This window comes from Phoxinus phoxinus, assembly GCF_949152265.1.
Source record: "Phoxinus phoxinus genome assembly, chromosome: 15".
Taxonomy (NCBI): domain Eukaryota; kingdom Metazoa; phylum Chordata; class Actinopteri; order Cypriniformes; family Leuciscidae; genus Phoxinus; species Phoxinus phoxinus.
In genome coordinates, this window is record NC_136890.1 from 24,046,121 (window position 1) to 24,065,898 (window position 19,778).

The window sequence follows — 19,778 nt, forward strand, 5'->3', positions numbered from 1 at the left end:
TAATGTCCTAATTGAACTGAGGCCTAATCCTGGCTTAATCTAAACCCTGTATGTGAAACTGGGCCAAAATATGTTAAATGTGATGTTAGGGACTGAGTGTCTCAGTCCACATTGACTCTCCTATAATTTAAAAGTGCTGCATCAACAATGTAAATCAGTGGTTCTCACAATTAGGCTACAGAATGAATCAAATGTATTTTATTATTAATACGTTAAAACAATCTAACTTAATTAAAAACAGTTGAGATGTAAACTGAAATCACATTTATTTTCTCACCTCTCTCTAATATATATATATAATGTACAGTGGTTTCACTCCAATCCACTAGGTGGCGGTAGAGAAATGCGAGTAATTCCAGAACTCACTACTGGAACACACACGAGTGAAACAGTTCTTCTCTCTGCGTGGTCGGCATGGGGAGGTAGATGGAGAGCTCCATATGAGTAAAAAACAACATCGCCGGTTGTAGTAAGTTCAAGATACAAATAATTTAAACACTGTAATGAATCAGATTGTAAACTCGGTTAGCGTCATGCTGTCACTAACATTGTAACGTTTTAAAACCTATCATTCTGCCTGCTACATAACACGCTTTTTCCTTTTCATAACACACACGTAACGTCAGCTATCATGATGACATCATTATGCCATACCATAATAGTTTACGAACTGTTAATACTAAAGATCGGATTTGTTTGCAGCCTATGAAGCTAAAAAAAATGCTGTCTTGGTTGGCAGCTCACAAGGTTTTGAATCATCATATGACTTATCACATTCATACTATTTTACATTTTTTTAAATGTAGGTTATACATGTGCTGCTCTCTGGAGTTACTCCGTTTAACCTGCTCATAAGGACATCAACCAGACACTGAAACCTTGCTCATGGCAAATGAGGATATAGCTGCGGTGGGGAGCATTCTCGTCAACCCGAAGCAGGACTTGACAACTCGCTTTAGAGCACTTTTTACTCTGCGCAACCTTGGTGGACCAGAGGCCATTAGATGGATCAGTGAAGCTTTTGTGGATGAATCTGCACTTCTGAAGCATGAGCTGGCATACTGCCTCGGACAAATGCAAGACGAGCGGGCCATTCCTGTCCTAGAGACGGTCCTGAAAGACACTAATCAAGAGCCAATGGTCAGACATGAAGCAGGTGAGGAGGATTATAGAGAATCATTCTCTTCCTTATCTATTTTCTTTCTTTGCAGAAGTCTAATTCGGTGTTTTTGTTATATTTTTAATTCTAGGAGAAGCTTTGGGAGCCATTGGAAATCCCAAAGTCTTAGATTTATTGAAGGAATATGCAGAAGATCCAGTTATTGAGGTACAGTAAACCCATATCACCCATTTATTTACCATTCATTGTTACAGTAACTCTAGAATATATATTTTTTTTCATTACAGCATAGTATTGTGATATTTTGCATGGGTATATATTGTATCCATACATGGACGCCAACTATCAATCTTTTCATGGCCTGAATTTTGGCTCAGGATTGAGTGTTGTGGTATTTTTTTTCATAGTGCCATCTAGAGGCCAAGTTGTATGCTTTTTAAAGAAGTATACGGTATGTTGATGGGCAAATTTATGTATCTTCCTAAAACAATATACATTTAATTCAGAAAAATTACATTTCATAACTGAAAATTAGCAATTTGTACAAAGTATTTTGTCACTTTTGACTTGTTCATTAGCGTTGTTAGTAAGGTTGTCAACATATTCTATGTAAAACTGCTTAAAACAATATGTACTGTAAAATCAAAAACATTGAATTGAGTGGGCAGACATTGAAATTTGCAAACATTTTTTATTTGACAACTGTAATTTCTATTAGAAATCATCTAAAAAACAAGTCTAAAATAGTGTAAAATACCAGGAAGCAAAATATTGAACGAGATGGATATGAAGATGAGAACAGTCAGACAACTTGCATTCATTCTCTTTTTGTAAAGGTGGCAGAAACATGTCAGCTGGCACTACGGAGGCTGGAGTGGCTCATGAATGGTGAGGATAAGACAGCAAAGAGGACAGATGAGAACCCCTACTCCTCCGTGGACCCCGCTCCCCCAGCCCCAAGAAAAAGTGTCCCGGAACTGAGGGCGCAGCTCTTAGACGAAAGCCTGCCACTGTTCGATCGCTATAGAGCTATGTTTGCCCTGAGGAATCTTGGGACTGAAGAGGCTGTTCTGGCTCTTGGAGATGGTGAGAAAGATTTGAACTGAGCTCATTTAAAACATGATGAAGATGCAATGCTAGGTCACATCAAGAACGTTTGAACGTTGAACGTTTGGAACAAAAGTTCCAAAACATTTTTTTTTATGTTTTTGGAAGAAATCACAAATGTTCACCAATGATCAAGAATACAATTAAAACAGTAATATTGTGAAATACTGTTACAATTTAAAGGGTTAGTTCACCCAAAAACCCTTAAGACCTTAGTTCATCTTCGGAACACAAATGAAGATATTTTTGATGAAATCCGAGAGGTTTCATTCTGACCCTCCATAGACTTTAATATCATTGCAACTTCCAAGGCCCATAAAAACATTATTAAAATAGTCCATATGACTACAGTGGTTCAAACTTAATGTTATGAAGCAACAAGAATACTTTTTGTGCACAAAACCCTATCAAAATAATGACTTTATTCAACAATCTCATCTCTTCCACATCATTTACATTACGTCAACAGCATAGGAGAATGACGTGGAAGAGAAGAGATGTTGAACCACTGTAGTCACACGGGTCAGAAACCTCTCAGATTTCATCAAAAAGATCTTCATTTGTGTTCCGAAGATTAACACAAAGGTCGTACGGGTTTGGAACGACATGAGAGTAAGTAATTAATAACAGCAATTTCATTTTTGGGTGAAATAACCCTTTAAAATAACTCTTTTCATTTTTTTTTTGCGTTATAAAAGCTGCATTTTCAGCATCATTACTCCAGTCTTCAGTCACATGATCCTTCAGAAATCATTCTAATAGGATGATTTACTGCTCAAGAAACTTTTATTATCATCATCAATGTTGAATTTGATACATTTTCTCAGGATTTTTTGTAAGAGAACAGCATTTATTTGAAATAGAAATACTTTTTAACATTATTACTGTCACTTTTGATCAATTCATTGCATCTTTTTTTTTCTTTTTTTTCTCAAAAATGTATTCTAGGTCTTCAGTGCAGCAGTGCCTTGTTCCGCCATGAGATCGGTTATGTGTTGGGTCAGATCCAACACGAGGCCAGCATCCCTCAGCTGCGGGCAGCTTTGGAGAAGAAGGATGAGAGCGCCATGGTCAGACACGAGTGTGCCGAAGCGCTGGGCTCCATCGGGAAGGAGGCGTGCTTACAGATCCTAGAGCGCCACAGGAAGGACCAGGAGCGGGTGGTGAAGGAGAGTTGTGAGGTGGCGCTGGACATGCTGGAGTATGAGAGCAGCTCGCAGTTCCAGTACGCAGATGGACTGCTCAGACTGCAAAGCGCTCAGTGAAACCTCTCACACAAACGCTAATGTTTCACAGCCGATCCATATTTCAAACTGAATGTCTTTCAAATATTTAATAAACTCAGTTTTTTCAGATACATCTAAAAATGACTTCCTTGAAAATGTAGGAAGACCTTTACATAATAAAAGCATTCATGTGACCACATACAAGTATGTCTTGTTCTGTCTTTAAGCTTTAACACTGCGTCATAAATATTTGTGATATAGCTTATAAGTTTCTTATCTTCAGTAAGGTCATCGTGACTAATGTTAAATCCTCCACTCATGAGCAGGGGTGATTAGCACAGCTAAGAGACATGTATAACAGTACGTTCTGACTAACTAATCCACACAGCGGTCTATCTCATTTAATAAGAGTCTTCTTTAAAAAAGCACATGGAATTAAAATCCAAATGCTCTAATCCATAATTGATCATCCCTCTCTAGCATATTAAACAATTACTGTAAACAAATAGAAATGTGAAGCATTGCACGGATTACTTTAGTATATCAATTTTATATCTGCATAATTAAACAAACTTGAAAAATAGGTGAAGTTGGCCAGTTGTTGCGCAGTTTCATTTAAGTGAACTGCTAATTTACAGATGATAGTGTGGGTGGAGGGTGACGAACCTGGATTGTTGTGCTCAGCAAAGGCTCTGAAAATGTGTAAGCCTTATTTGAGCTTGGGGGAGGAGAGAAGACCACGTACTGAAGAAAAGGCAGGACCAAGCCACAGGAGAAACACTAAAAGTAACACAAAGCAGAGAAACGCTGCAGTCAAGACAAAGCTTGCAAACATGCTACACCCGTTAATGATTGGTATTATCACGGTTAATACCTCCATGACCATTGCATACTGGATCTTCATTCTGACAGAAGCCTTTAATAAGAAGACTGACGATGAACCCGAAAAAGTCAACCCTGCTTAGCCAACACACCCTGCTGCGTGCAGTTATGTATAGAGAAGGTTAGGGTGGACTGTCTTTTGTGTCTTTTATTTTTAATTTTTTTAATTTAGAAAACTTGGAAAGAAGAAAAAATCTGATATGAGTAAATATTCCATGACTTCAACTCTCCAAGGACTGGTTTACCTCCAGGTAACATATTCAGTTTTTGTATTCTTTCGTTCTGCACAAAAGTGGGAGACAATATTAATTAAATATCAAAACCGTTTCATATTTTTGTATGTTACCATTTTTCCTGAATGTTTTAGCATTTAGCAGTTTTCTTTTTCTGAAAAATAACTCTACCATTAAAAAAGAAAAGCAATTTAAATTTTTAAAATGTTTTTGAAAGAAGCCTTTTATTTGATAAATAAAAATGACAGCAAAAACAGTAATATTTAGAAATTATATATTTTAAAATGCAATTTTTTCATGTGATGGCAATCATTATTCCAGTCTTCAGTGTCACACGATCCTTCAGAAATCATTCTAATATGTTGATTTGGTGCTCAATATTTTTGAGGACCCAATGAGCATATATTATTATTATTATTAATTAATTAATGTTGAAAACAGTTTCTGTGATTCTTTTTTTTAGGATTCTTTAATGAATAGAAAGTTCAAAAGAATGACATCTATTTTAAATCAATTTAAAACTCATTGCTGCCACTTTTGTTCAATTTAATGCATCCTTGCTACATAAAAGTATTACTAATAATAATAATAAAATCTTACTGACTCCAAACTTAACGTTAAAAGTAAAAGTGAATGTTAGTGAATGTTATGGACAATGTCCTTTTAATTTAATATTAAATATTATATTGGAAAAAATCTTGTCAAAATCATTGCTGTGGGACATGTTGTCGCAAATATAACTATATGTTTTCCCCTATTCGTGATATATATATATATATATATACACACACGCACACGCACACACACACACACACACACACACACACACACACACATGTATTTAATACAAAAAATAAGCCTACCCCAAGTCCATACCTTTTTTGTTGTAATCTGTATAACAACAACATACTTAAAGTATCATGGCAGAGAGATGAATAATATCAGGTCATGTGACTCAGAGGATCAGATCTGTCTGGGTCTGTGGCTCAAACAGAAAAGCTCTTCCTCTGTCTGTCAGTCAGTCAGAGACTCTGAGAGAGTTTGTGCAGCATCAGGCTTGTGAGAGAACGCCACCACAGCTGAAATTAGACATGGATCCCATATTGATCGGCATAGTGACTGCCAACACAAGTTTAACTGTTGTGTACTGGAACTTTCTCATGGCTCAGGTTTTCTGCAAGAAGATCAAGGATGCACCCAAACCTGAGGAAATTCTGGTCTAAGTGAGTAGCATTGATGTTATTAGTCAATGGGCTCAGTGTCATGACCTGTGAGATACTGTCCTAAGTTTGGCGGCAATACTTTTATTCCACAAAGAGATGCATTCAATTCGAAATCAGAATATTTATAATATTAATAAATATTAATAAAGATATTTATAATATTAAAAAGGATTTATATTTTAAATAAAAATAAAATATTAAGCAGTCCAGCTGTTTTTAACACTGATAATTATAAGAAAGGATTATTGAGCACTAAATCAGCATATTATAATTATTTCTGAATGATCATTTGAAACTGAAGACTGGCGTAAGGATGCTGAAAATTCATCTTTGCCATCAGAGGAAAAAAAAAAAAGAATTTTAATTTATTAATTGTAAATATATTTCACAATATTACTGTTTTTACTGCATTTTTGATCAAATAAATGCAGCCTTGGTGAGCATAATACATTTATAATCTTTTGAATGGTTGTAGATCACTTTTGTAGTTACACAGTTGACTAATTAAGGCTAAAACCTTTAACTAACAGAAAAGTTAGTAAGACTTAGGCCTACATGTCTGTAAATCTTTGCTGAGCTTTTTTGAGTATAAATCACAAACTAGTCTTCAGTTATTTATTAATTCAGCTCTATGCTCCACCACATGCTTTATCTCAGACTCGGATGTTGAGTTATCAGTCTACAGCACGTGGAGAATTATTAATAGGCGCGTTGATTTTCTGATCATATTTTTTTCCCAGGCACATTTTACCAATTCCGAACCACATTAATCTTAATAACTACTATTAATTTAGTATTTAATAATTTATAAGTGATATATAATTGTTCATGAAGGCTGGAAATGAAAAACTCAGTAAGTTTTGGGAGTTCATTTTTAGTCCATCTCTTCAGGGTATGATGGACTAAAAATGAAATCCCAAAACTTACTGCCAGATTCTGGAAGATTAATTCTTCAAAGAGTGGTATTTTACACTCCAGCTTGTGATTCTTATTAAGTGGGGGTCATTTTTTAGGGTTCTTTACCTAACGGAAGTCTCTGAGATCCTGACACTTGCACTTCTGGAGACTCCAGGTAGGTTGCAGTTCTGGAAAATGGTGGCGCTTGAGACTAAAGGGTTTCTGATGGTTTCACACTTAATTCTTCACCTTAATTCTTAATTATTTTGCAGTTCTTAAGTCTTTTCTTCTCCAGAAGAAAAGTTTTTGCCGGACCCTGCTGACCCAATGAGCATTTTGATGTCCAATGGTCATGCCTTAACTGCAATTTCTAGTATTGCATTAGTATTGCATCCCAGCCTTCATGAAAAATTATATATCACTTATAAATGAAATACAAATGTAATAGTAGTTATTAAGATTAATGTGGTTTGGAATTGGTCAAATGTGCCTGGAAAAAAATATGACAGAAAATCAACGTGAACAACACACTCAATTCAATTCACATTTATTTGTATAGCACTTTTCACAATACATATTGTTTCAAGCAGCTTCACAGAAAATGCAACACACTCCTTCCCGAGAGTGCATCTCAGACAGGATTAGGTGGATTACAGAATAGCTAACCCTTGATTAAAAGCTTTCACCTTCATGAAAGACAGCTGCCGTTACCAGCAATGGAATATCAGAGTCAGCGAGACGTCAGCCAAAGGATTAAACTGGGATTAAGAGAATCATATCAGGCTATGTCACAGCACATTCACTGGCCTTTACAATAGAATAATGAACTCTGGTCTTATTAGCTCATATCTGCCTCTGAAGACATAACATTTCTTTTTCCACACAGATTGAGGCCTTGGTTGTGACTCTGACGATGAAGAGGAAGAGGGAGAACCAAAGTCTTTGGGAAGGGAGGAAGGAGGGATGAGGAAGACAATATAAGATAAAAGGAGGAACCGACTACATTTGACCCAGAAGTGGACGGACAGAAATTCTGCCAGGATTTAAATCCATGTATTTGACTCTTGAGGTTAAAAAGGTGTCACTGAATTAATTTATGAACAATCCTCTTTGTCTATTTTTCTTTCATCTAGTCTGTCTCCACAAGCCCCGAATCTCTTCTTCAACCTCCCTAGTTTAAAAAATGTAATCTTTCTTTGTAAGTGCTGCTCATTTCCACCTGTTGTAATTTACCAAAAAATACAAATCTTCTGATGTGCTTTGAAGTCTGACTCTGTAGGTTTTTTATTATTATTATAGGCTATATATTTTGCTAGATTTAGCTAAATAGATGTAAATATCTATCTGTCTCATCCTCCTTTAATAATAAATGAATACAACACAGAGATTACTCTGCTGTTTACATGGCAATTGTCATCCTCTCTGATGCGGATTAGCATGATTAGCATGACTAGCATGCGCTGCTTCAACACAACAGAGGGTGCTGTGTGCTCACCATACAGGACATAACATTTGTTCTCTAAAGTTTATAAAGTACAAATCTTTTTTAAGAGTACATCCTGTACTGTGATCCACCCCAGCAAGCAATTTTGCATTTAAAAGACATCCAGGCTAAAACAAGGTACAATTTTGGCTGTCAGTGAAAATGTAATAGACGTCTAAACCATAGCCCAAGAATAGACTAGTCATCAATTAGATAACAAAGAAATGAAACCAAGTGAAGAAATGAAACCAAACACCTTGTAATCACTTTTACTTTGCTTAGGCCTACATGATGGAATATCATACATCTCACAAGTTATTTTGGCAAAAACGACATGTAACCAAATTCAAGGTTATTTTGGTTAGAAGTTACCCATAGCCGGACTATATCGGGTCTATAGTTAACCTAGACGGTGAAATGACGGCTATTGCTTGCTGGGACGTGACCATGTGTTTGGGCTTGCTTGTCCGGTTGTAACATTGTTGTTACAAGTTGTTGCTACTTGATCAGAAACAAATACTTTGGTTGTTGTAATGTAACTATTTCAGGCTGATTCAGACATTTTAAGATAATTATTATTCAGAAAAATAATATTTTAACTTTAATTACACCAATTAATTTAGACGTAACCGAAAAAAACAAAAAAAACAACAACAAGACCAGTCTGTTTTAACAGAAACCTATATGGTTTAGAAATGCAGCAGATTTCTTAAGCAATGACGATAATTCCTTTTCTGAACCGAACCGAATCTGAATTGTAACATTGCAAAGTTACAATTTCGTTTTCATTGATGTCATTGGTTCCGCTGTACTTTAGAATACCAACAGGTGTTGAGACGTAGACATGGAATAGAAAAAAGACTAAATCCTGGCTCAAGGCTTCTCCGTACGCCACTAAGCACATTAGCTTGATTGTTTTCTGCTGTTAAATTACTCGAGGTCTGAGGGAAGTCCTGTCACGGTCACTGAAGAAGACGGTCATTCAGAGAAAATATCATTCTGTGACATCTTTTGTCGTGATTTTGTGAATATGCAACGAGAAGGATGACAGCTGAGGAGCATTTCGCATCAGAAAGAGAGAGAGAAAGAAGGCAAGTGTCTGTCAATAAGGGAAAGAAGCTTTGCGGGGTATGTAGCTACACAACATATTATCTGACCATAAACACGGCTACTGATAATGAGATTCAGATGTACTGTATCTAACCCTACCCCTAAGCACTAGTCCAACCCTAATCTTAACCTAACCTAAAATAAGTAAAGAAAGCATAAACTGTTGCATTTAAAATTTTCTAAATCTCTTTTTTTGGGGGGTAAAGAAATTAAAACTTTTATTCAGCAAGGATGCATTAAAAATGTACCACTATTTTCACAAAAAATGTAGCACCACAACAGTTTTCAACAGTTTTTCAAGCTTTACAATTAATTACATTTTTTAATATATTAAAATAAAAAAAGGTAATTTTAAATTGTTATTATATTTCACAATTCTGTTTTGCTGTATTTTTGATCAAATAAATGCAGCCTTAGTTAGCATAAGAAATTACTTTCAAAACATTAAAAACATAATATTAAATAAATATGTATACATAATGATGTTTACTTATTGTTTTCTTCCAGATCATCAGAAAATGAATGAAAACTGATGAACTGTTGTTAAATTGTTAAACTTAAAGACACAGTGGAGTAAACAACAGTATTTATGGATTTAGATAAGAACAAAAGTCTTGATGACGAGGACTTATTCAAGGACTACAAACCCACAGGAAATGATCCACTCACTTTACCTAAGCATGTCATATATCTGCTGTTGGCTGTAAGTGTGACAGGCGTCACTCTGTTCGCCATCATAAGACACCTCATAAAAGATCTCATCCATGATCTGGCAGGTATGTGACAGGAAACGGTACAAATGTCCACTGTCCCTTTCCACTTTAAGAATTACAAATCTTTTTTGAACATTATCTGGCTAGTTTTCAATGAGATGCATGACATTGTGTTCCTTTTTAACTGGAATACACTTGACTGCTTTGCCAAAAACATAAACAGCATAAGAGGGTTTGCTGGTCTTAGCTCTTCTTCAAAACTTTTGGTTGGTTTTAGAGTTGTTTGTTTTTGGCTGGTCAGGGTTATAGAGACAGCTAAACACCAGCTAGGCTATAGGCTGTGAGACCAACTTAAAGGTGCTGTAAGTAATTTTTTGACTTTATAATACCATAATATGTTTGCAGATATTTAGGAAACATGCTAAGTTCACATAGCCTACTTATTTCTCTGAAAAAACAATACAGGCAGTTATTTTTCTTTGAATCCTGCCTTCCGTGTTGGAATGTCTGTTTTTGTTTTGGTCTGTGTGTTCTCGTCTACTTCTTATTACACATTTGTATTTCGACACCCCGGGTTTCCAGTTGGCAGAAAACACTGCATATTACCATGGAAGCCAGTAAACGAACTGGGTCAGAGATCGCAGATTGTACCCGACCTAAAAAGCCTCAGCATCCATTTCATTACCTCTATGAACGGGAGCAATATTAAAACACAGATAAATCAACTCATACTAGTGTGTAAGTCTCCACTCCTTCCATTGTCAATTGCGCTTACTCCTGCGTGTCCTTAAAGTCCCTGTAAAGTCAAAATTAAGTAGGCCTACGTGTTCTGCGTTCTTCACACCGCAGGAAAATGTGTTATTAGCCACCCAGCCAAATTTGAATGATAAAGCTGCCAAGTAAATAAAATAAGCTATCAAAATCTTGAAAAAATTAGCAGTATTCTCTGCTCTCAAACGCTGGCGGCGTGTCTGCGCTGAAACCACGCCCACTCGCGGGACGGGAGGATGAAGGCCGAAGCGAGAGATAGTCGGTTCGGCCCGGCCACATTCACCAGTAACAGCGGATTATCAGTGAATGCCAGTTGTTTTCGACGAAAGTTTATAAAACTATCCTGTGTAAAATGATCACTACAGAGGTTGGTGGTGATCCTCAGCACTTCTCCATCAAGGTGGCTCTTCACAAAATGAATCCATATGGTGGTATGAATTAATTTTGAATAATTAATCCATACCACCATATCCTCTTCTTGATATGGTCGTTTTTCGGAAATTTAAATAAGGACACCGATCTGTTTTGTAAGTGATCGCATCCAGGTAATATGCATTTCTGTGACGAAGGCATAGCTAGCTAGCAAACTGTAGGCTGTAGTAACCGTAGTATTACTGACAGTAACTCGCGATTGAGCGGCGAACTGACGCGAATGTGCTCTATTAGGGGAGGGGCCAGCATCAGTGGCTCCAGTGCGTCATTGACAGTAGGGGCGGAGCCAGGAGCTCAGTGGCTCCAGTGCGTCTTTGACAGTAGGGGCGGAGCCAGGAGCTCAGTGGCTCCAGTGCGTCAGAGCCACCATTTTAGCCCCGCCCAAAAAAAATCCTGAACCAAGCAACGGTGAAAAACTGTTTAACGGTCTAACTCCACAATTGAGTATTTCACAGTTCACAGTCTTTGTAATGTGTTTTATCAATACATTTCTAACATTTAAAATGCGTTTAGATTTTTTTTTTTAGAATTGCCTTTACAGGGACTTTAATCTGGCAACCCGCTTGAGCGTCGAGTCTGAAGGGGCGGGGGGAACAACTCTTTGCAGTACCTATTTCAACTGCTAGCTGTCAATATTACATACTGCACCTTTAAGTCTTTATTTGCAAAGCTCAAACTTGGCACTAACAAGGTCATGGGTTCAATTCCCAGAGAAAGAATAATAAAAATGTTTACCTTGCAAATGGAAGTTGCTTTAGATAAAGTGTCTATTATTGTATATGTAAGACTGGTTTAATTTTTTTACCATTATAGTTATTCCTGAGACGCGATGATCGTAATAGCTGTCAACATCCCCCCAAAAATGCAAAAGCCTTTGAAGAAATCTATCAGCATAACATGAGACTGAATGCTCTTAGCTGTCCTGTAGATTACCTGTTTGGAGAGCAGCCTATGGAAGAGCAGGAGATTCCCTGGGAAAGACGGAATAAGTTCAGGGAAGACTGGATTCCAGAAGCAATGCCTGAGCTGGAGGCCATGGTGAATGAAGATCAAGAACTCATGGAGGGCACTGAAGACTTGCCAGCCATCTGGGTTACATCAGACAGACTTAAGCCTTGTGCTCCATCCTCCATTCAAATAAGTGTTAGCAGCAGCTAGCATGAAAACAAGACTCAGCATTTTTCATCTGAATACTCACACTAGTGAGCTTAAAAAAAAAATGTCCTCATGAAATTGTTTGGTATAGTTATCTGTCCTATAATGACATACTTTCTACTTAAACATAAGTTGGCATATATATCAAATAAAATTTAAAATGTAGACAATTAGCTAGTCAGCAGCATGTGGTAGGGGGCGGGCAATGGTCATTGTAGAGAGAGTTTGATTGGACAAAAATCTACCTAGTGCAGGATGAGTCATCAATATTTTTGCTCTGTTTACCCTGGAAGAGAAACACTGTCATTTTATATCTGCTCAAAGTGAAATTTGTCAATATTTAAGAGTGCACTATCATATAGATGACCTCAAAGCAAACATGAACTAGTTACAGCAAAACATTTTCCAATTTTTTGGCATGTTGCACTAAATATTTATTTAATATTTGTGCAACATCAATCCTCAATAGACGTTCTTAAGCCCTTTTATCAGTTTAGACTGGCATGACTTCTGTTCTGTGTCAGCCTGGAAAGTAAATATTTTGCCTTTACAACATAACAGCATGTAACATTGTCAATAGGAGATTATCTAACAATAATCATACACTTACTCTGTGAGTGACATGCTGTGCGCTGTGATCTCTCTAATGGATTTTGTACTTTGGACACCAAGAATCATTCACATATTCACAGACGACTGCGAGGGACACAGCAGTGTGTGCGGACTGTATATTCACCATGTTCCATCCACAGAATATTGTTGCTTTCATAATACTCGTTGTCTCCATTTGTCAAGCTCAAGCTGGTGAGTGATTTTTGTCTTTCTTTGTTATATGAGCTTTTCAATGTACTAAAGTTTATTGTGATTTAGCTCACTAAATCTATTCAGTGTAAAACCTCATTTGATTAAAAGTTGTATAGGAAAAACCTTCACAGGGTGAAATAGCTTATGGAAAAAACACCTTTAAGTGATTCATTGTTACTCAGGTGGTCAACGGGCAGCGTCAGACACGTCTAAGGTCACATTACAGCCGTGGCTGGTGGGACTGGCAGCTGTTATTGGGTTCCTCTTTATCGTCTTCGTCCTCCTCATTGTGCAAAGACTCTTTTTCAAGAAAGACAAGTGAGTATAGTGACCTGAAATGGTTCAGGAAATAATGTACACGAGTCATGATCAGTATTATATAATACCTGATTCTTCTTTATATGTAACTTTTGACAATACAATCAGTTTTGTACTTTTCATTTAAAAGGATACGCTTGATACGTACTTTAGAGGTTCAAAATGGCGATAATCTTCTGGCAGTTCCAAATCATTTGATTAGTTATTGAATAACATGATGGCCATGGTGATGAGGAGTTTATGGTTTTTGAAATGATTTTATGACTGTACAGTTACTAGGCTACATTCAGACACCTGACAGACAAGACCAGCCAAGACACACCTAAAGCCATAATAAACTAATACATATAATTTCTCAACACGAATGTACAGCGTACATGTTGACTATTTTTTATTGTGTAGAATATATACACTCCTTTTCAAAAGTTTGGGGTCAGTAAGATTACTTTTATTAAGCAAAGATGCATTCAATTAAACTGTTATTGATAATAATAATAAGAAATGTTTCTTGAGCACCAAATCAGCATTAGCATCATTTCTGAAGGATCATGTGACACTGAAGACTAATGATAGAATTAATGCAGAAAATGCAGCTTTGCATCACAGGAATATAGATAGACAATATAGATAATTTCTATAATATATTAAAATAGAAAACAGTTATTTTAAATTGTATATTTCACAACATCACTGTTTCTACTGTATTTGTGATCAAATAAATGCAGCCTTAGTGACCATAAGAGACTGCTTTCTACGGTGAATACATGATTTATAAATGATTCACTTAAACTTATCAATTTACCACCTTGTCCAGTTTCTGAGTTAGTATGAGTTTTATTAATTATCAAACTAGTCTCAGTGCAATGTGACTCTTTAAACAAAAAGCATTTCATTACTGTGTATCTCCCCTTGCAGAGATGAGTTGGAGGAAAAAGTGGAAAAGCATCAATTTTACGACAACCTAGCGGCTGATTTGGAGGCAAATGAGGAGACCAAGCAGACCAATTTCTGAGAAGAACCAATGATCACAGTCATGCGGGACAAAAGTCTGAACATCTCTGGAAATTATGCCTTAACACTGTGAAGAGTAATTCTTACATAATTACATATTATCTCATGTAATATATCATAAAGCCTATATCATTATAACTTATACATTTTGTTTTTACGTCTTCGTAAGAGTTGTTCCTTACATCATCCACTAGATGGAGCCTTCACTTCCTCACAGCTTTAGCCTAAAGTTCAAATAAAACGGTTAAAATAAAGTGGTGCCCTCTAGTCGTTTTCTGGGCATATTCCCAATAAGTTTTACTACTATGGTGCAACTGTAACTGAAATACCTAAAATTTGAAACATTCATTAGAGTAGTGACTAGTGAAACCATTGGAATAGAAGAGCAGATGCTCAGTGTGTCACATGGTGCACATAATGCTCCGATTAACTGGCTTTTGACTCGTATGACAGTCCTGGGTTGGGCATGCATATGCTAAATGGACAAGGGTATGAGATCCATTACTCATTTTGAGTGGCAGTTTGGACATGTTAAATGCTTCCAGTGAAATGATGTAACACAGTTTTGCTTTTGGAACTATTTGCTCATCCTGGGGGATTATGCGATGAAAATATAATTTGCAGAAAAAATGGCCAGGTGTTCAATTGCATTAATGGTGGGGGACCATTATACTTGTGTTTAAAGTAGACCTTGGTAAATGAACAATCTGTGATTAGTAGATGTGTTAATTATGATGCAATAAACTACCTAAAATAATAACATGCTTTTATGGTGACTCCTTGATTATGATTAGGCTACATAAAAGCTAATCTTCAGGTTAAAGGGGAACTCTTGCAGTGAGTTTACACTAAAGGCTTATTTAATGTGAACTTTATCGTAGCATTTTAATGAACATTTATCTCTAAGTAGGCAGCAGATACTGTTGTCCTGGGCGTATTTCTCAAGGTTTCCCATACATGGGAAACAGTTTAGCAGAAACAGTGCTGATGAGTGACAGTAACTAAGCCTACAGCCAGCGGCAATAAGTGAAGCATTAAACCAGAGCGAGAGAGAAAGACAGACTTTAGTTCAGTCTCCTCTTTAAAGTCTCCTTCTCATTTCACTGCTGCCTTGAACATTTTATTCCGTTGTTTTTATTCTGGCTCCTGAGCGACGTCATCTTTGCTCCACGCATTACTTGGGAGCCGGTGACAGATGAATTATTCTTTCTTTCTAGCATTCATTACTGCAAAAGTTAAATGACAAAACCTCGAATAAAAACATCCTGGAAGCCAAAGGGTAAGAGATACTGATGATGAAACAACCTTCAGCGAATCAGTGGAACTCTGCAGAACTGCTTTCAGTCGGTTTTTTTCTTGAATCAATCAACCTAATTCAATATACATGCACCCTTCAAAAGTTTTGGGTCAGTAAGATTTTTAAAATGCCGTTGAAAGAGCTCTAATGCTCACCAAGGCTGCCTTTATTTGATCAAAAATACAGTGAAAACAACAATATTGTAAAATATTTTTACAATCTAAAATAATTATTTTCTAATATTCCTTTAATATATTTGAATATAAATTAATATAAATTTACTTAATTTTTCTTTGGCAAGTTTTTGCACGCATATTTTTTAAGTATGTATTTCACATAGGCTATGGAATTAAATAAACTCTACTTACCTAAGTTAAGTGAAAGTAACAAAGAAAATGAAAGTAACAAAGAAAATAAGTAATTTCAACTTGGCAAAAGGTTGAATATATTAATTTAGTTGAAGTTTCCAATGAAATACATTTCACTCAAACAATATAGCATTTTATAGCATACTTTTAAAGTATATGCTTTACTGAGAAACATGTAAGTAATTAATACAATAGATATTGAACGCAGAGACCTCAATACTTGGTAGACAACACAATGACGGTAACATTGATGAATAGTTTTTGAGTTTGAATGTGTCGTTTTGAGTAGCCTAGAAAATTAACTCCAAATGTGCAAAACTAATCCTAACAACAAAAGCAATGATAAAACAGCTGGAAAACAGTAAAAAAAAAAAATCAACCTCAATTATTCAAGGCCCAGTGCATGATGGGAAGGGAAAATCTGAAAAGTTGAGTAATTTTACTTAATTATATATACGTTGATATTTACGCTTTAATTCCAACACACTTGAATTGAGTAATGAACCTGAACTAACTTTTTAATGTAGAAATGACATAGTTTTTTCTGTGTATTTACTTGACCACAAAATATTTTTTTATCAGTCTATATGACCCTATACATCAATGATTATTTTAATGGTGCAAGCAACATCAAGGTCATGGGTTTGATTCCCATGGGATGCATGAACTGATAAAATAAACGATGAATGTAAAGTAAGTTTCTTTGGATAAAAACATTTGCCATATGCATAAAAGTAAAAATGTAATATATTTGTAAAAAACTCTCACACACACTTGTGCCTGCGAGAAGCGGGGGTCACGTTCATACTGCACTGACACACTCTCAATCCCAGAAGTCTCTGTACAGCGAAGTGACCTGATTGTGATCGTGTTGCAGAGAAGGGAGTCCTCGGGGAGTTGCAGTCCTTTGTTAAGACATCTGGAGCCCATTACTGCCGCATGCTTTTACAAGGCCTTCACATCGCGTACTGTAAATCGAGATATTAAATTCATAAGCACAGCTAGAGAGAAACCAAGGAGAGAGAAATCACTTTGAACCTGAACGTCTAAATAGATATAATCAAAACAGCCACAATTCCACCTTCTGCAGCTCTCAATGTGCAGAACAAAGAATAGACCACCCTCAGCCTGTACCTGTATATTAATGCAGGTTATAAGCACAGATACCATTTAAACACACTTTTTTTTATAAATATAAATATTCAATATAATATAATGAATATTCTGTTTGAGTACTAATAGTCTGAGTATTGATAATACAATTAAAATGAATATATTCATAATTCAAATGTTTACAGACATGATTTATTTTTTTAGGCTATATTTAAAAGTAACATTCTAGAAAGTGAGTGATTCTCACATTGATAAGAACAACATAAAATAATAAACACAGTAGATAACCATATTAAATGAAAACATTTTAGAAAATTTCTGAGCCAAAGAAATTATAATCTATAGACATATAACCTAACCATATTATTCTATTGAGAGCAAAGCGAACAACCGTACATTAGTTCTCGGCAGAATGGACAAAGTCTGGATGTTCGTTAAAAGTCTATCGCAAGCAAAGGTATTTCCAACATCTTGTTTTTTTAAAAACTTTTAAACAAATAACAAACAAAAAAGAAATTCACCGGGAGAATTGAATCACGTCCAGACGTTGCTGGCTGCAGTTCCCTTAACGGCCACCGGTGTCACTAATAGCAAGGGTTTCTGAATTCTACATATAGCCCCTTTAAAGGGATAGTTCACTTTGAAATTAAATTTTGGTATGTTTTAGCTTACCTGAAGTGCATCCAAGATGTAGGTGTCTTTGTCTCCGCAGTAGTTTCAATTTTGATATTTTTAGGTCAAACCGTTCTTGTCTGTCAGTCATATAATGCTGGTATATAGGAACTGTCTCCAAAAGCATGCAGAGATGTCTCATAATAGCATGCAGAGAAAAGTCCAAATTAAAAAATTCCCCTGTTGTAAGTGCACATTGATGGCCTAAGACACGAAACAAGCGGTCTGTGTGATAAAACGAACAGTATTTATATAGTTTTTATCTATTTTACACAACCACGTCCATCTGATCTGTTTACTTAGTCTGCGTAAGCGCCGCAAGGCTCCGGAAGTGATCTCTCGTGCGTGTACGTCACTCATTTTTTACACCAGAACCTATGCACAGAACAGAGATTGTAGGTAGGACGGCAAATAGAAATACTAGTTTGCGCTTATCCGGGATGTTTAAACTGATGTAAAAAAAATACATTTACGTAAGCTCGCGCGAACTCATCCAGGAGACCACTTCCGGAGCATTCCGGCGCTTACGCAGACTAAGTAAACAGATCAGATGGACGTGGTTGTGTAAAATAGATAAAAACAATATAAATACTGTTCGTTTTATCACACAAACCGCTTGTTTCGTGTCTTAGGCCATCAATGTGCACTTACGATGGGGAATTTTTTTATTTCGACTTTTCTCTGCATGCTATTAGAGACATCTCTGCATGCTTTTGGAGACAGTTCCTATATACCTGCATTATATGACTGACAGACAAGAACGGTTTGACCTAAAAATATCAAAATTGAAACAACTGCGGAGACAAAGACACCTACATCTTGGATGCACTTCAGGTAAGCTAAAACATACCAAAATTTAATTTCAAAGTGAACTATCCCTTTAAACTTTACTTTGCTATCAACTTCATAAAACTGAATCGCCCTGTGGTACCTATTAACATGTTTACAATGATAGCATGTTTACAGAAAAGCACATTTGTTTTCCACTATATATGTTTACACCCCTGACATCAACTTTACCATAGTTTAGGCTAGAAGCTCTGCGTTGGTGCGCATGGCAGTGTTGGTGTCCTCATCGTTCGGCCAACATCAGCTCAGCCTGTAATTAAAATGTTTCTTTAGAGACTCGTGAATCAAGCTAGGTTTCCTCTTGCCTGAGAGCTGGAGTTCAGGCAACTCCCGAGGCCATGCTGTTTTCTTTGGACTGGAGAACTGTAGTTTCAGACCGATCTGGGAGAAGTCTGGCCCAGGCTTTGGGGAGCTGGGCTGTTAGCGACTCACTCTGCGAGTAAAGGTCATAAAACATAGTCACACCGGGCACCCCATCAAGGCTCTTTTGCTCCCAGCCACTTGCTTTTGAAGCTTTATGTTTGTAGTAGTATGTTACATCATAGGCCGATATGCGACTGTCTTTATGAGTGAATCACTGATTCATTCAGAACAGTTGACTACTCTATTATTGAGTCACTCAACTGAATCGTTCAAAAATGCTGATTCATTCATAAACGTTGCTTTGCATTCGTACTTAAATATTTTCTTCTGCGAGAAAAAATACAAAGTGTCTAAAATATAAGTTACTCGGTACCGAGTTCTTGTTTATCGAAATGTTGTAGAAAATATCACACACACTGTATATGAGTCAGATGTCCATGAGTTGGTTTTAGAGCAAAATTGTAATTTGCTGTCCAAAAGCTAACGTTTCATAGAAATACTGAAGTTGAACAGGTACCTCTGGTTAGTGTCTGTTATGGAATTTGACTCCCATTCTGCAGTGAGCTCATGAGGGGCTTCTGGCGAGATTCACGTGAAGCTTTCAACAAGTGCTATTGCACTCGTTCACCCC

General features: G+C 36.5%; 2 protein-coding genes across 10 annotated transcripts; both read left to right on the forward strand.

Annotated features, from left to right (window-relative positions):
• The first annotated feature begins 322 nt into the window (after window positions 1-322).
• Window positions 323-7,953, forward strand: dohh (deoxyhypusine hydroxylase/monooxygenase). Of its 2 annotated transcripts, XM_079636930.1 has the most exons (7): window positions 323-469; window positions 807-1,156; window positions 1,251-1,327; window positions 1,957-2,206; window positions 3,176-4,586; window positions 5,738-5,791; window positions 7,575-7,953. In XM_079636930.1, the coding sequence occupies exons 2-5, from the start codon at window positions 886-888 to the stop codon at window positions 3,490-3,492; spliced, it is 915 nt and encodes a 304-aa protein (XP_079493056.1). In that variant the 5' UTR covers window positions 323-469; window positions 807-885; the 3' UTR covers window positions 3,493-4,586; window positions 5,738-5,791; window positions 7,575-7,953. The 2 variants fall into 2 exon arrangements, with proteins under 2 accessions (XP_079493056.1, XP_079493055.1); XM_079636929.1 differs by lacking the exon at window positions 5,738-5,791.
• A 912-nt stretch (window positions 7,954-8,865) lies between these two features.
• Window positions 8,866-15,281, forward strand: smim24 (small integral membrane protein 24). Of its 8 annotated transcripts, none has more exons than XM_079636934.1 (5): window positions 9,054-9,262; window positions 9,789-10,057; window positions 12,011-13,156; window positions 13,339-13,474; window positions 14,390-15,281. In XM_079636934.1, exons 3-5 carry the CDS (start codon window positions 13,090-13,092, stop codon window positions 14,484-14,486), a joined length of 300 nt encoding a protein of 99 aa, XP_079493060.1. In that variant the 5' UTR covers window positions 9,054-9,262; window positions 9,789-10,057; window positions 12,011-13,089; the 3' UTR covers window positions 14,487-15,281. The 8 variants fall into 8 exon arrangements, with proteins under 8 accessions (XP_079493057.1, XP_079493058.1, XP_079493060.1 ...); XM_079636933.1 differs by having other exon boundaries at window positions 9,072-9,299; XM_079636935.1 differs by having other exon boundaries at window positions 9,072-9,299; window positions 12,115-13,156.
• Window positions 15,282-19,778: the final 4,497 nt, after the last annotated feature.